Genomic DNA, 15,152 nt, shown 5'->3' on the forward strand with positions numbered 1-15,152 from the left:
GCCAAACTCAAGTGTTTTTAAAAATAGAAATACCTAAATACGTAGTCACTATACAATTTGTTCACAAGCAGGGAAAGAGCCACCATTTTCCCTTCTCTCAATCACAGAAACAGGGAAACAATTTAAAGCTGTATGTCTATATCAGACTTCTCTCTTAAAAATGGCACTTCTGCTAACTCTATTGAAAATGTATACAGTGGTAGCAACTGTGAGAAAGCTGAGTTAGGTTGTGTACAACAAGTTTTAGTCAGTGTTTTAGTCAGCTTTTCCCAGTGATAGAGCCCAGTTAGGGAAGACAACTTGCTGGTAAAGCATCCCTGAACATCAAGGCTGTTGCTTCCATTTCTCTGGCATTTACCAGAGTGATCAGTTATGTACTGCATGCAGACTCATGGGCATGTAATTTTTATATTAAAATAATTTAGATAATTTAGTGTATTTTCAGGCTTCAATTAGAGAAAGAATAAAGATGGTTCTGATGAAAGACCTTTAGTAAGTAGATGCTATTTCACTTAACTTACTTAAAAGAATCACTGTGAGCACCAGCTAAATGCCATTCTTTACTCTTCTGTCATGAACAAAAATCCAGACCTTGAGAGCTAGAGATCCAAGGTGTGCTGTTTCTGCTGAACTGAGAATTGTGGCAAAGTATGTCACACTATTTTGTTTCTCTTTCTTCTTTTACTAACTCTATTTTTTTTCTCTTCCTGATGTATCTTCTAGGAATATTTGTTCTCTGAAGGCAACTCTGATCTAGCTTGTAAAGCAGATGATTCACAAACATGGCATATATGGGCCATTTTAACTATGCCAGAGAAAAAATATATATTAAGATTTACAGAAAGTATTTAGACAATATTGAGAAAAGTGACTAAACGTTACCAATTATGTCAGAGTGGACAGCTTAAAGGTTGCAGAATTTTCCAAGAGTTTTGCAATTATTTTTTTAAGAGTTAGGCCGCCATAATTATCTTAAACTGGCACTTCTTAACAACTGTTGTGGTTTAGGAATGGTGCTCCCCTATTTAATGCCCCCACCAAGACTCTACCAAACCACTCATCGCTTGCTCACTCCCCTCTTCCCCTCTCTCTTCCCACTCTGGCGGGATGGAGTTGAGAATTGGAGGAACTAAAAGTAAAGATCATGGTTGAGGTAAGAACAGTTTACTACAAACAGCAATGAGATAAGAAAATTAATAATAACAGTAACAATACTAATAACAAAGGTATACAAAAGAGAGTGATTCATGTGCAAAATCCCCAGACCCTGAGACAATGAACAATGGCCGACAAAGCCTCCATGTTTTTCAACTGGAAGCCACACCCTTCTTCTCAGAAGTGGGAAAAGTCCTTTTCCCCCACCCCTGGCAATGACATGAGGTGGTATAGAATACACTCCAGGTCCTGGCCTAAACTAGGACAATGACCTGTTCAAACACTGCGCTCTTGTATTTCTTCTCTACTGTATGTACAGAAGACTGTATGTAGTACCCAGAGAGAGTGAGCCTTCACAGTGCTGTTGTGGAGTGTAAGGAGTTTTCCCCAGCATGAATTGGGAACTGTTACATTATTCATGAATAGCAAAGCCATGAAGAAATTATGCTGGGGACTAATTAGGATTTCTGTTTGTGTCTTAGTCAACTCGGCATCACAGGAGAGAAAACTTTAGATAAATTGAACTAATTGACAATCCAAGGTTCAATATATGCTCAAATCAAGCACGTGCTATCCAGCTGTTTTAGACCATGTGGAATAGGGACTGCTTTCTTCATTTTTAAAAGTGATCCTTTCAGACGTCAGGCTTCAGGATGGCAGGCTTTTGGCTTCTGTGTGCCAGAACAGAAGGAACTGCCTGGCGAGGATCTCTTCCATTCAGTGATACATGGCAGTGGTATTGGGAATCCTGAGAGCAAAGAAGGGAACTGCACCTTGAAGGTGACTATCTTTTCCAGCCACCTTTTACCTTCCCTGCTTGTCTCAGGCTATTCATGCAATATCTGAACCCCTGCCTTACTAGGCTTATTTGCATAAGCATATTAAGTGTTGTTTTGGAGAAATATTGTATTTGGAGTAATAAAATGAAGGCTATGCCACCCAAAATTAATAACATAGGGATGGGTAAAAGCGAACATGAGTCTGTAAAATGACTAGCTCTTTTAACGTGTGAGGTATGACTGGTCTAGCACAAGGATGTCAAGTGGCAGATTCAAATCAATATAGTTTGTGAAAGCAAGGTAGATACTGCTTTCTGACACCTTGATGTGATGGTCCATTCCTGAAGCCCTCCTGTGGGAGAGCTAAGACCACAAATAACTAGAGTTTTGAGGGTGCAGATTTGAAAGTATCTCTCTTACACACACAGAAGACATTTCTGGGGAGCATTGAGGTTTCAAAAAACCAAACAAAACTTCACACTTCAGTTTGCACTTTCTGGTTTTGCTTTGTTTTATGGTAACCTGCTTTTTCTGCCTTCCCCCTTAAAATTTTTTCTTTCTCCTTCAAGGTTTGCTCTACTTCTTTCAGTCCTTTTAATGAACTTAGTAGTGGGGAAAAACTCTGCCCTGGTACAGGAATCCTGAGAATACAGAGGAAAGTTGCATGCCCTTATAAGGGGAATAGAGCAGGTCAGCTTACATCATCAGAGGCCTTGTGACTTTATATTCAAAAAGAAGTGTGCTCTAAGCACCTATTATTAGTCTTTCTTCAACCACGCTTCCAACTTCAAATAAATTTTAGGAACTCATTCTCTTACAGGAAGGTTTCCTTTAAGATTTTGGAAGCAATGAGTTTTTCTGTGCAAATGCTGTTTCATATAATAAACTTTACAGTGCCAGTGAATAGATATGAAATAGTTAAATAACAGAATAAATCTCCTCAGTTTTATGAATGCACTTAGTTTCTGCCTACTTTCTCCAAAATATGCTAGGACAAATTCTGAAATCTGTAACACTCAGGTCCTCTCTAGACAAAATACTAATTGAAATTAATAAGAGCATGACTCAAGGGAAAACTTAAAATCTGGGAATTATAATGCATGCCCTTTAAAACATTAAACAATAGGAGTTTCAGACAGGGAAATAGGAACTTTTCAAAAACTTCTATATCACACTTTTAGAAGTGACTTTTCGTACTTGAGAACTTGAGTCCCACAGAAAGAAAATTAAACACAGTTCATGGAACATCCTAATGCCAGCTATGGAGCTTGGTTTCCCAACTTATTTTAGAAGCTGTAGAAATGTTTTGTTTAGCCTGTACTGAAGAAATGAAAATGTTTGAGTTTGCCACTTCAATATGTAACCAACAAATAATGTGGCTAAAAGTGTTCTGTCACTTTCTCTACTTTTGAGCAAGTCTGTGTGATCTCAGTAGTTTTAAGTTACAGATGTAAGGCTTAAAGAAACATTTGAGTGTGTAAGAAACATTTTTCTTACAATTTTCTGTCCTATTATACCAAACGACTGGCCTTTTGAAATTTTGACCTCCGAATCTATAAAAAATATAAGGAAAAAAATTATGTTTGTTACTTCTACCTCAAGAGTCAGAAAATTCTGTGAATGGCAAACACAACATTTTTTATTTTGGTTGAAAATGAAAGTAAGGTACAATATACCTGCAGTTTTAGATTAAAAATATATTTCAATTTTATCAGGATACATGAATGCCTCAGAACAAGTTGTACCGGACCGGAAAAGCTCAACTAATTTAAGTTTTATTGTGTAAAGCAGTTGCCTCAGAGAACTTTTCTTTTCCCAAGGTTTCAGAAACTTTTGCGTGTTTCAGAGCTTCTGAAGTAAATTTGAAAGCAGGATTTTAGATGACTTTCCACCTCAGAGATCTTCCACTATTACAAGAGACTAGTGTCCAGGAAAAGTTTCTCTCTCTAATGAAGATTATTTTTTCTTCTTCTTTCCCACTTCCCATTTCCTATCAAGTCGGAAGTGTCTTGGATCCCCAACAAACACTACTCTGGGATTTACGGGCTGATGAAGTTGGTTCTGACTAAGACTCTACCTTCTAATCTTGAGCGAGTCATTGTCCTCGACACAGACATTACATTTGCCACTGACATTGCTGAGCTATGGGCCGTCTTTCACAAGTTCAAAGGTATTTTAATGATTTTTTTGCTGTCCTTGTTTGAAGGGGGAGGGAGAATGTTAAAGCAAACAATACAGTGGGGGTGAAAGGGCTATCTAAGATTTGTTAAATGTTTTCACTCTTTTAGTTTTTGGTGTTTCAATATAATTGTTCTCTTTGTGAGCTCTTTTCTCAATGATGTTCAGTATAGAATGATTGACAACACTGATTATCTATGTAGTTGGTTTTATTGGTCTGATTATTTGGGACAGGTGAGAGCTTGACAATACAGTAGGTGATAAAGAATTATGAGCATGCTCTAGTGATGTGCTATTCAAATACCTCTTGGTATTTGAATTTCCAAGTATTCTATACTTGGAAGAGCTTGGGGTTTATTATTTTTTTATTAATAAAAAATATTTATTGCTTTCAGTAGAACTTTTCCATATTACCTCTGAAAGTGAATGAAGTTCGGGTCATTCTTGAACCAGGGAGGAGGATGAAGGGAGCAGAGTAACACATGTGAATAAAAATGAATTCCTACCTGCTCCTCTTAATGCGTTGATAAAGGGCTCTGGATTCTAAGTATCCACCTAAAATAGTTTTCTTCACCTATCTCCATGTCCCACAGCTCCTTGGAAATGCACCTCATACTTTTACCAAGAAAGGAGACTTTCAGAGTAACTCTGTAAGGAGGTGATCACAAAAAAGTTCCCCACTACCCTGTCACAAACCAAAGCACTTTCCTAGGTGGCACACTGCTAAAACCATATAATTCTCACAGATCCCAGTGTTGCAAGCTGTTCAGAGTCAGAGAGATACCTTACTGTTTCTTCTTGCCCTCAAAATATGTACTGCATGGTACGCACAGAGGCATTCCAGCATGCTGGTTTGAAGGTTTACAACGCAGTAAAATTTTAACCTTGATGCATTTTGTCAGCTCTCTCAAAATCATCTCAAGAAAAGTCATCCTAAGCAAATGGGAGTATTCATTTACATAAGCCATTTACTGTACTTATCCCCTCCTAAAATCCACAAGGCCTCTTTACCTTTCCCAGTACCCAGCTAAGGGGCAAGACCTATTATCTTCAGCTCTACAGTCAAGGACAGGGTTCTAGTGCTTATTCCTCCATGCATTTGTTTCCTTTCCCTTCTGTGGATACACTGATGTCCTTTCAGCAGGCCAGAAGCACCTTTTTACTTAACTGAATTATTCACAAGCTTTCTTCATTAAGGAATATTAGGTTTTTCCTCCTCTTCAGGTACTGTTCAGACCTCTTCACCAAACCTTTCCGTCCACTGAACCTTGAGTCTCATGTAAACATATACCTTAACAACCATAAGTAACATCAATTTATGCTTAAGAAGTAATGCTGTGCTATTGTACTGTCTCACTGTGTGCTGCGGTCCCATTAATAGCAATATTTTACTGAATATAGTGTATGAGCATGATGCACCATGTAAAGAAATGTGTATAAACTGAACTTGGGCATAGAGGACTGCATGGTCGAAGAGAGCAAAATCTGAATTGAGACAGTGAGAGGGATCATCTTGCTTATGTTTTCTGCCATAATTTCAATTAAGATCCCTTTGCTTTTTTACTGGGTGAATGAAACCAAGCATAAAGTCCACTTATAAGGAGAGAAACGTGGAGCAGAAGCAGACATAAGATTGCAAGAAAATACAGACAGAAAATACGGAAACATGGAGAAGAATAGTTAATGGAAACAAAAAAGTAAGTGTAAGTCAGGCTCCATAGAGCTAGGCAAGAAGGGTCATCTGTTTAGTGAAAAGCTCTAATGTACACACAGAGACAGAATTCCTGTGCTACTGCCAGCTCTCATACATAGCACAACTCCCAAATGTATGATTTCGTAAATCACCAGTGTGTCCTTTTAATTCCAGCTGACTACCTGCTCCTCCACAATTTTCTAATCCTGGCAATAAATTGGTCAGTGACTACATCTGCTCATCTCCCAGACACAAAGAAAGAATTGATGGGACAATCCCATAGCACTAGGTGTTGAGCCAGGGTGGGAGAGGACTTTGGATCCTAAATGTTGAGGAGAAGAGAGAAATTAAAGTGTCCAAGCACAGGCTTGTTCTCCAGCCTGTGTCATAGGCTGCAGTTCTATTACCAAAGATGACCTTGATGACAATGACAGTGGAGTTGAGTGTTTGTAGGTAAGAATCAGAGGGAAAGCCAACAAGGCAGATATCATGGTGGGAGTCTGTTATAGACCACCCAACCAGAATGAAGAGGCAGAAGAAATATTTTATAAGCAGCTGGGAGAAGTCTCACAATCACTAGCTCTTGTTCTCATGGGGGACTTGGAACTTACCAGATGTTTGCTGGAAATTCAACAGAGGGGATAGGAAACAGTCCAGGAAGTTCCTGGAGTGTGTGGAAGATAATTTCCTGACACAGCTGGTGAAGGAGGCAGTCAGGGGAGGTGCCCTTTTGAATCAGTCAGCAGTCCTGGCTAATCAGGGAGGTCCCAGTGGACTGGAGGTTAACAAATGTGATGCCTGTCTACAGGAAAGGCCTAGAAGGAGTATCCAAGGAATTACAGGACTCTCAGCCTGACCTCAGTGCCAGGGAAGGTCATGGAGCAGCTCACCTTGAGTGCTATCATGTGGCACGTGCAGGACAACCAGGGGATTAGCCCCATCAGCATAAGTTTGTGAAAAGCAGATCCTGCTTGACCAACCTGATTTCCTTCTATGATAAGGTGACCTGCTTAGTGGATGAGGGAAAGGCTGTGATTGTTGTCTACCTAAACTTTAGTAAAGTCTTTGACACTGTCTCCCACAGTAATCTCCTGGAGAAACTGGCTTCTCATGGCTTGGACAGGTGCACTGTTCTCTGGGTAAAAAAGAGGCTGGATGGCCGGGCCCAGTGAGTGGTGGGGAGTGGAGCTAAATACATCTGGCAGCCAATGACTAGTGGTGTCTCTCAGGGCTCAGTGTTGGGGCCAATTTGGTTTAATATCTTTACAATTATCTGGATGAAAGGATCAAGTGAGCACTCAGTTTGCAGAGGACATCAAGATGAGTGGGAGTGTTGATCTGCTGGAGAGCAGGAGAGTTCTGCAGAAGGATCTGGACAGGCTGTATTGATGAGCAGAGACCAGTTGTGTGAGTTTCAACAAGGCAAAGCACCGGGTCCTTCACTTGGGTCACAGCAACCCTTTGCAGTGCTACAGGCTTGGGGCAGAGTGGTTGGAAAACTGCCAAGTGTAAAAGGACCTGGGGGTGCTGGTTGACAGCAGCAGAACATGAGCCAGCCGTGTGCCTAGGTGGCCAAGAAGGCCAATGACATCCTGACCTGTGTCAGAAATAGCATGGCTAACAAGACTAGGGAAGTGATTTTCCCACTGTATGTGGCACTGGTGAGGCTGCAACTCAAGTGCTTTGTTCAGTTTTGGACCCCTCACTACAAGAAGGACATTGAGGTGCTGGAATGTGTCCACAGAAGGGCAACAGAGCTGATGAAGGGTCTAGAGCCCAAGTCCTATGAGGAGCAGCTGAGGAAGGTGGGGTTGTTTAACCTGGAGAAAAGGAGCTCAGGGGAGTCCTTATCATTGTCTACAACTACCTGAAAGGAGGCTGTAGCCAGGTAGGGGTCAGTCTGTTCTCCCAAGTAACAAGCAATAGGATAAGAATGGTCTCAACTTTCACCAGGGGAGGTTTAGATTGAGTATTAGGAAAAATTTCTTCATGGAAAGGGTTGTCAAGCATTGGAAGAGGCTGCCCAGGAAGTGGGTGTCACATCCCTGGGGCTATTTGAAAGTTGTGTAGATATGGCACCTGGGTATAGCGGTATACTTGTGTAAGTTGGACATAAAGGTCCTTTTCAGTGTAAATGATTGTATCATTCTGTGATTCAGTGGAAATGAAAGCAAGGGACAAGTAAGTTGGAGAGATACTGATACCCTTTTACTGCTTGTAAAAGTTTGTTGTAAATTATATGGTGATTCCCAATTTTTCCTAGGTTCTCTTTATTTCTCCTTCCAGCGTTACAAAAGATGCAAAAATTGTCTCAAGTCACTAGCCCAAATTATTCCTCTGAAGGATTTTTTTTCTAAACTAATGTTTTAATCTCTTCCTTGTTTCTATCTCAGAAGTCCTAGGTAAGTTTATGAAAATTTCTTTAGGACAATCTAGTATGTTTGTTGAAACATTGCATAAACAGAAGAGTAATAAGACTCCTATGAAGGGAAAGGCTATTCTCCAAAGGAACCTGACACTGTGCCCAGCCCCAGCTTGGAGGGCAGCTTTAGACTCACTGGGTCTCCTTCTAGAAATGTTCAAAAACCCAGTTGATACCTAGAAGCTGCCATTATAAACCCGCTTACACCAGGATGCTTTTTGAGCAAACAGAAGAATTTTTCACATCAGTGCAGAAAAGGCAATAGCTTCTGTCTGTGGGTTGCTGCAGGATAACTGATGAGGCAGTCCAGCACAGCCTTTTCCAAATTGCAGCCACACATATAGAAAAGGTCCTAGAGTGTGTGATTCTTTCTGTCCCCAGGAAGACTTTTCTTCCCAACAAAAATAGTGACAAAGGGAGACCAAGAGCTCAGATTCCTTTTTTCTAGGACACTGTGCTTGGAAGAAACTCAGATTCAGGACTGTCTTGAAGTTTAACCAGGTCCAATTTGCTGTGTAGAAAACCCTACAATATGTTTTAAATAGCACCTGCAATGCCCAGAATCCTTGTTTTGCAAAGATTCTTCTTCCAGTCATCTTAAGGGTTGCTGAAAAGATCAGACCCTTACACAGCAACATAATATTTTTGGTGATAAAGGTACTACTACCTTTGCTCTGTAGATGGAAAAAAGGAAGTAGGATTTCTTTGTAAATTATTGCTCTTCTGCCATTTTCTGATACGCTCTTGCATACATCCTTACAATATATGATCTAACTGTTCTGTAGCTGAGTGAAAAAATTTGAAAATCTCTTCTTTGAAGTGGCAACCTTAGGCTTTGGGAGAAATTCACACCTCTCTTTGGTAGTCTGAAACAGTGTCTCAAACAATATAACATTTAACAATTTCTCTTAGCAGTCAACTGGGATTGTATAATTATTATTCCTTTTATATGCAAGCTTCAATCTCTATGCATAAATATGTCTTTGGGAACCAGTAACTTAAATTTCAAGAGTCATATCCAGCTTTTCAGCTGGGATTTGGACATTTCTGCTTTAGAATCATTCTCTATTGCACTATAGATAGGTAGTCTGTTTCTCTTGGACTGATATATATCTCCAAAATATTGACTTCAAAGGTTGAGTGTGCAGCCAGTCTGGTGAAGATAACCTGTCATGCATGTTTTCTCTGACTTAGCTGACACTGATTATGTTTTCTATTCATCTTTCACTGGATTTTGACAGTTCTAAACTTGAGAAACCACCTAGCCTAAGGGCAAAAGAGGGGGACTGTAGATCATAGTACATTCTTGGATGAAGTGCTGCAGAGGGTTTCAGACAGCAGGGATTAGTGTAACCAATATGCTTTTATTGCAGAAACTGGGCAAATTCTTCTGAGAAAACAATGGGTCCAAAGCTATGTTCTGTGCTATCAATCTTAAAATTCTTTTAAAGGCCACGTCTGCTAAATGTTTTATTATTCTTGCTCACCCAAACTCATAGTACTGAAATGTGTGTTCTTTTTTCTAAAAATCTGATTTTTAATCTAACTCTGTGTTAGATATGGATACTCGAGAGTATTCATCGTAGATGGTATTGTGAATTTATTTGGCACCTGACTATAACAGTGTTACAGATTGCAGTTTCAGTCAGGATCACAACCTCTTTGTGCTGGGTGCTGTACACATAAAGGGACTGTCTTGGTGCTTTATCTAGTGTCAGGTGACAATTCTTGTGTCTGCCTGGTCCCTTTAGGCCATTGCTATGTATGAGTCACAGCTGAGACTCACAAATGAGACCTGAATAATCCCAGTAGAGATTAGTGTTGAGGAGCTCTGTGTTAAATTGAATGTTACATCAAAGGGCATTATGGTATTTCTAAGTACATGTCAAAACTCACAGGCTATACTGAACAGTGATGTCTTACTACTACTACTACATTAGTTTTACAATCCAGCTATATGATATGATGAATATTTTAAGTACTTTTAAACAATAGAGACTGAATAGTACATAACTAGTGCATTTCAAATAACTCTACTTGTATGCTAAGACACCCAGAGAATATAAGCTACAATTAGTGTTCAAGTAAGTCTTGTCTAGAACAAGGTAATAAGGAAGAGTCACCTACCTCCATTAACAGAGCGTGCAAGAAGGAGAAATGGCAAGCTTGAGAGGAAGAATGATATTCACAGATTCATACTTTGCATGAATAAAAACATGCTATAGAAGCTGTTTGCTTTGTGTCAGGAGCTCAAACAATGATAAAAATCCATACTGACATCATAAATACCAGAAAAGGTCAACAGAGATTTTGGTGCAGGATCAAGTGCCCACAGCTGAAGAGGGACTGGCACGTAGTCAATCCCAAACTTAAAATTTGCAAACACTCGGTATGTGGGTGCTTTGGCATATTGCTCTGCAGAACGCCTGAGGTAACAACCTAGGTTTGTACTATTTTTTCAGCTTCTTCAGGAAAAAGAGGAAGAAAAAAAGGGGGGGGGGAAGTCACAACCATCACAAAATGAAGCATTTTGTTTAGGGGATTTAGTAATTATATTCCTACAAGAGCTATTATGCATAAGGTTGTAATGTCAAATGCATGCATTCCTTTTTATTTGCGTGTGAATTTAGTGTGCCAGAAAGTGAGATGCTGATGGCACTGGTGAGAGTCAGACAGAGTCAGCAGGTGCTGTATAAATTTCCCTGAATTTGGCTCTATCAGTGAAGCCCCGTTTTAATAAACTATACCTGTCATAGCCCTTGACTCTCCTTCTGCAAAGACTGTGCTTTTTATAGGTATCTCTCCTTGTGATGATGTAAAATATTCAGTTGTTGCCAAGATTAAAATTTAAAATTCATTGTCATCTATGGCTCAGGCCAGGATTTGATCCACAGAATTGATTCTGGGTAGGTTCTGTAGTTCAGTCTGTCAGTTTACACTGAGTAAATCATTAAAGCTGCCAGATGATTTTGAGACAGGATCTCTGCAGGCTGATACACTGCTTGTGTTAAATCCTACAGAGATCTTTCTGTTTCTTCTGGTCAGTACTATAGACTTTCTTTTCTTACTAATTAAGAGGAAGGCATTAGCAACATGCACCTTAGTGTGTATAAAAATCCATGGTATGAGTCTTTTTGTGAAGGCAACAGGATCACATTATAGCAGAGTGCATTAATGAAATTGTCAGGCAGGTATTAAAATGGCTTAAAATTATCTGAATTTTTATAAGTGTCTAAAAAGGCCGAATGGCACTTGTCTTTCCTCAGAAAAGAAACATCTGTTAGTTTCTGAAAGATTTGTGTAAGTGTTTAATGGTTAGACTACAGTACATAGCTCATCCTAGGGTTATTACACAAATGAAACACATTTTCCCTTTGAAAAGGTCCCTGTGGAGACTCTATCTGCTGAAGATTTTCTATTCCTGATTGTTATATCATGGTGTTTTCTTCTTTTCTGCTACAGAACCTTTAAAGCTTCATTGATAAAGAATCCTATTTGTTAGCTATAACTGATAGAAATGTTGGGGGGTGTCATGCTCCCTTGTCTCATGATGCTGTTGTTGTGTGTGAAACTACAGGAGAACACTGGTGTAGAGCCAAAGAAAGTCAGGGTTTAGGATATTCGGGGTAAAAAAAGACAAGTTTCTAACTGTGATTGGGGGTTAATTTTGCTGACTTTAATTAGAAGGGGATCAAACAAAGAGATGGAACCTGCTGATTCTCTGGGTCTAGGGAAAAACATTTCTGTTTCTCCATGCTTGTTGGATAAGCTGACTGGCTAGTTCTTTTTCTTTTTTTCCTAATTGCAGTTTGCTTTGCTGTGATATTCCTTTATTGAGAAGGCAGTATGTGAGAAGGTTGACCTCAGTAAATGAGCTCCAAGGGAGGGAGTTTATTATATGGATCAGCATGTGCACATTCTAGTTTATGGATTTTAATGTGACAAGGGACATAATCAGAAAATTCTGATTATGAATTGCTGCCAAAATAGAATGGCTGCAGTTTCTGAAACATCTGTAGTTCTATTTTAGCTGAATGGCCCTTTGTCTGTTTCTGCCATCAGGCAGAAATATTTAGAGGTGAAAGGCCAAGACTGCATAGAAATTGGGGATAACTCATGGTGTGGTAAATTCTAAAATAAAATAAAAGATTTGGGTTCTTTATTTTTCTGTTTTTATTTCCAAGGGATACCCTTTGGTCATGTTTTCAAGCTTTTTCCTGTTGGGGGCTAGGGGTGTTTTAGTTATAAATGAAAGCTGATATTCTTTTGTTATCTTTTGATACCACAACCAGAGTTTTTAGAATAAAAACCCACCACATACTACAAGATTTGTAATAAAATCTTGTTGGCAACACTGAAATTTTGAGGACTTTCTTCTACCCTCTCAACGTCAATCTAGTGCTTTTTCAACATTATTGTTCTCCACTCTTTGTTAAACTGCCACTCATTCTGCAGCTGTCTTTTTGGCTTAGATGCTATGATGTATCCAACACCCAAACTAAACATTGTATGACTCACACAGCGATAAAGCAAAAAAACAGTTTGTCTCTCCTCTGAGCTCTTTCTTCAGAATTTAAAGATGCTTTAATTTTGTTAATCTCCAGTACTCCAGACGTGGAGAATGGACCTAGAGCTTTTTGAATTGCCTTGCAAATATTTAGTGAGAGAAATCTGGGCAGAGCACGGCATCAAAGGACCAAAGTGCATATCCCTATCTCCCTTGACTAGCAAAAGCTGTGCCTTTTCAGAAGCTAGAAAATCCAGCTCCCATGGGGTGCAGACTAGGAGAAGAAGCATTTCTGCTTTGCATGTTTGTTATTGGCAGAGGAAAAATATATTTCTGGGAATGAGATGCCAGTAGACTGTGCTAAAGTGAAAACATATAAGAACTGGGTGGGAAGAAACCAAGGAGAAAAATAATAAGAACACCCCCCAATCCAAACAAAGTAGGGGAAATCAGTCAGGAGTTGCTGTCCACCAATATATGTTCTAGGTTTATCATTTTCTCCTATAATGTGTTTATCTTCTTGTGCAATTGTAGACATGCTTCCTCTCAGATACATTCAGTACCCTTGCCCTGTCAACTTACAACTTGTTTAATTATGTTTTTTTTAAAGGGCTGTTAAAAAAACCCCAAACCCAAATGTCTGCCAGTCTTCTTGGGTGGAGCACACAAATTAAGCCCATGTACTAATCCCTCTGGCCAGTCAACCTGCATTTCCTAGATGACAGTAAAGTAGAGCAACTGCATAAGCAGGCAGTGAATATGGAGAGAGTGGCAACCTGTTCACCAATTAATAATGTGTAATGATAAGTAACCTCTGCATGTGTGAAAAAGCCAAGCAAAAGAGACACATGGGTCGTTCACCTAATAAATGAAGTTTACTCTAAGGTTTAATAGTTATATTAGTAGGACTAAAGAAAGAATGATATTTAATAGCTAGATTTCCATTCCTAAGGCCCTCATTCTAATCACATGCAATCTATCAAGTACAAACACTTCTCACAGTTCTCTGTGACATGCATTGTAATAACTTGATATTCTGTTTTCTCCTTCTCTGAGCCAGGTTTATTCTCTGAACCTACCTTGTTCTGCATTAACAATCCATATTTTTAAGGACCTAAGGCCCCATTTCCAATTACAAAGCTCTCATTCGAGGTTTTACCTTTTTGGTTTTATGCTGCAAATTATGTCTGTAATATTGTCCTTGGCAGCACATGGATTTGCATAGGGTAAAGTGGCGTAGGGAATATCTGTCTCACAGGTTCAAGCTGCAAGGTAGAACATATGGTCCAGAGGTCAATGGTACGATTATCCCATCAGCAGGGTGAGTGCATGGTATTGCTCTCCATACAACCATGTAAGAGGGAAATGTGTTTACAAAATTAAACCAATTTATTACATAACAGCACTAACACTGTGTACAAATGCACCATGAGCAAAACCCAGGGACAGTTACATGAACTAAAAGTTAGACACTGAAGTGAAATCAGTAATCAGTCCAATTTTGTGGAAATAGTAGAACCCTCACAGGCTTCCATTTCCACTTAACCTAGAGAATCAGGGATGTTTGAACCCCTTATTTTAACCCTAACAAGCTAAAAGAAAGAACTAACTATGTCTGTAATGGGCCACTTCACTCCGCATCTCCCAAGTGATTTTTTTTTACTTTATTTGACTTAAATTTCAAGCTGACTCCACTCCATCTTCCTTGCAGTAATATCTAGATGCATTCAGCATGGGCCAAGCAGTTCAATTAAACAAAGAATTTCTCCCTCTAACTCCTCAAGGTAAATGTTTTTTGCCCTTTGAGACACTGCTAACAACAAAAAGAATATTGTCCTAGTCCTTCTAGATACATAACAGAAGGTGACTGATGAACACATGGTACAACTCAGCGATGAAATATGTCCACAACTCTTCTGTATTCTTACTTTATTTCCTGTATTTAGTCACAGTGAAATTCATAGTCCTGAAAAGAATTTGGACCTGAAGTGCGAAATCTGTAGCTGCAGTAAGTTGTGTGTGAGTTCGTGTCAGTAGAAAGATGCACATTAGACATCTTCTGGTGAAAAGCTAGGCCAATTTATGTTTCCTCTGCACTGCCTAAATACTTAGAAGGGTCTCAAGATCTAAGCTGGTGGTGTTCTTGCTTTGGTGTAACACAAACCCTGTGTCAGCTGCTTCCGGTCTGTGCGGTTCTGGGATTCATTTTGGAAGTGGGACTGAACATGTCAGCAGTACAGATTCTTGAAAGCCGTTAACTACTAGCACAACTAAGTGACATCCTGAAGAAACTTATGTCTTCATATGAGGATGTGATGTTTTTTACCTTTCTGCTTAGGGAGTGGGGGAGCTCTCAAGGAAGTGCTATTGTGACACAACAAGAGAATTTGCCTGGTTGGAACAGAAGTGGGGGTGTAT

The 15,152-nt window shown here is 39.4% G+C and overlaps 1 protein-coding gene across 6 annotated transcripts in view; it reads left to right on the plus strand.

The window, feature by feature from the left end:
* Nucleotides 1-15,152, plus strand: part of LARGE1 (LARGE xylosyl- and glucuronyltransferase 1) — a 276,414-nt gene that overhangs the window by 167,728 nt on the left and 93,534 nt on the right. For all 6 annotated transcript variants that reach the window (XM_027715068.2, XM_027715069.2, XM_027715065.2 and 3 more), the window contains one exon: nt 3,933-4,104. In XM_027715068.2, the coding sequence (XP_027570869.1) occupies nt 3,933-4,104 (172 nt within the window). The remainder of the gene's footprint in view (nt 1-3,932; nt 4,105-15,152) is intronic.

Source organism: Pipra filicauda, unplaced genomic scaffold (assembly GCF_003945595.2).
Source record: "Pipra filicauda isolate LSUMZ 115617 unplaced genomic scaffold, ASM394559v2 scaffold201_size1378038_pilon, whole genome shotgun sequence".
NCBI classification, from domain to species: domain Eukaryota; kingdom Metazoa; phylum Chordata; class Aves; order Passeriformes; family Pipridae; genus Pipra; species Pipra filicauda.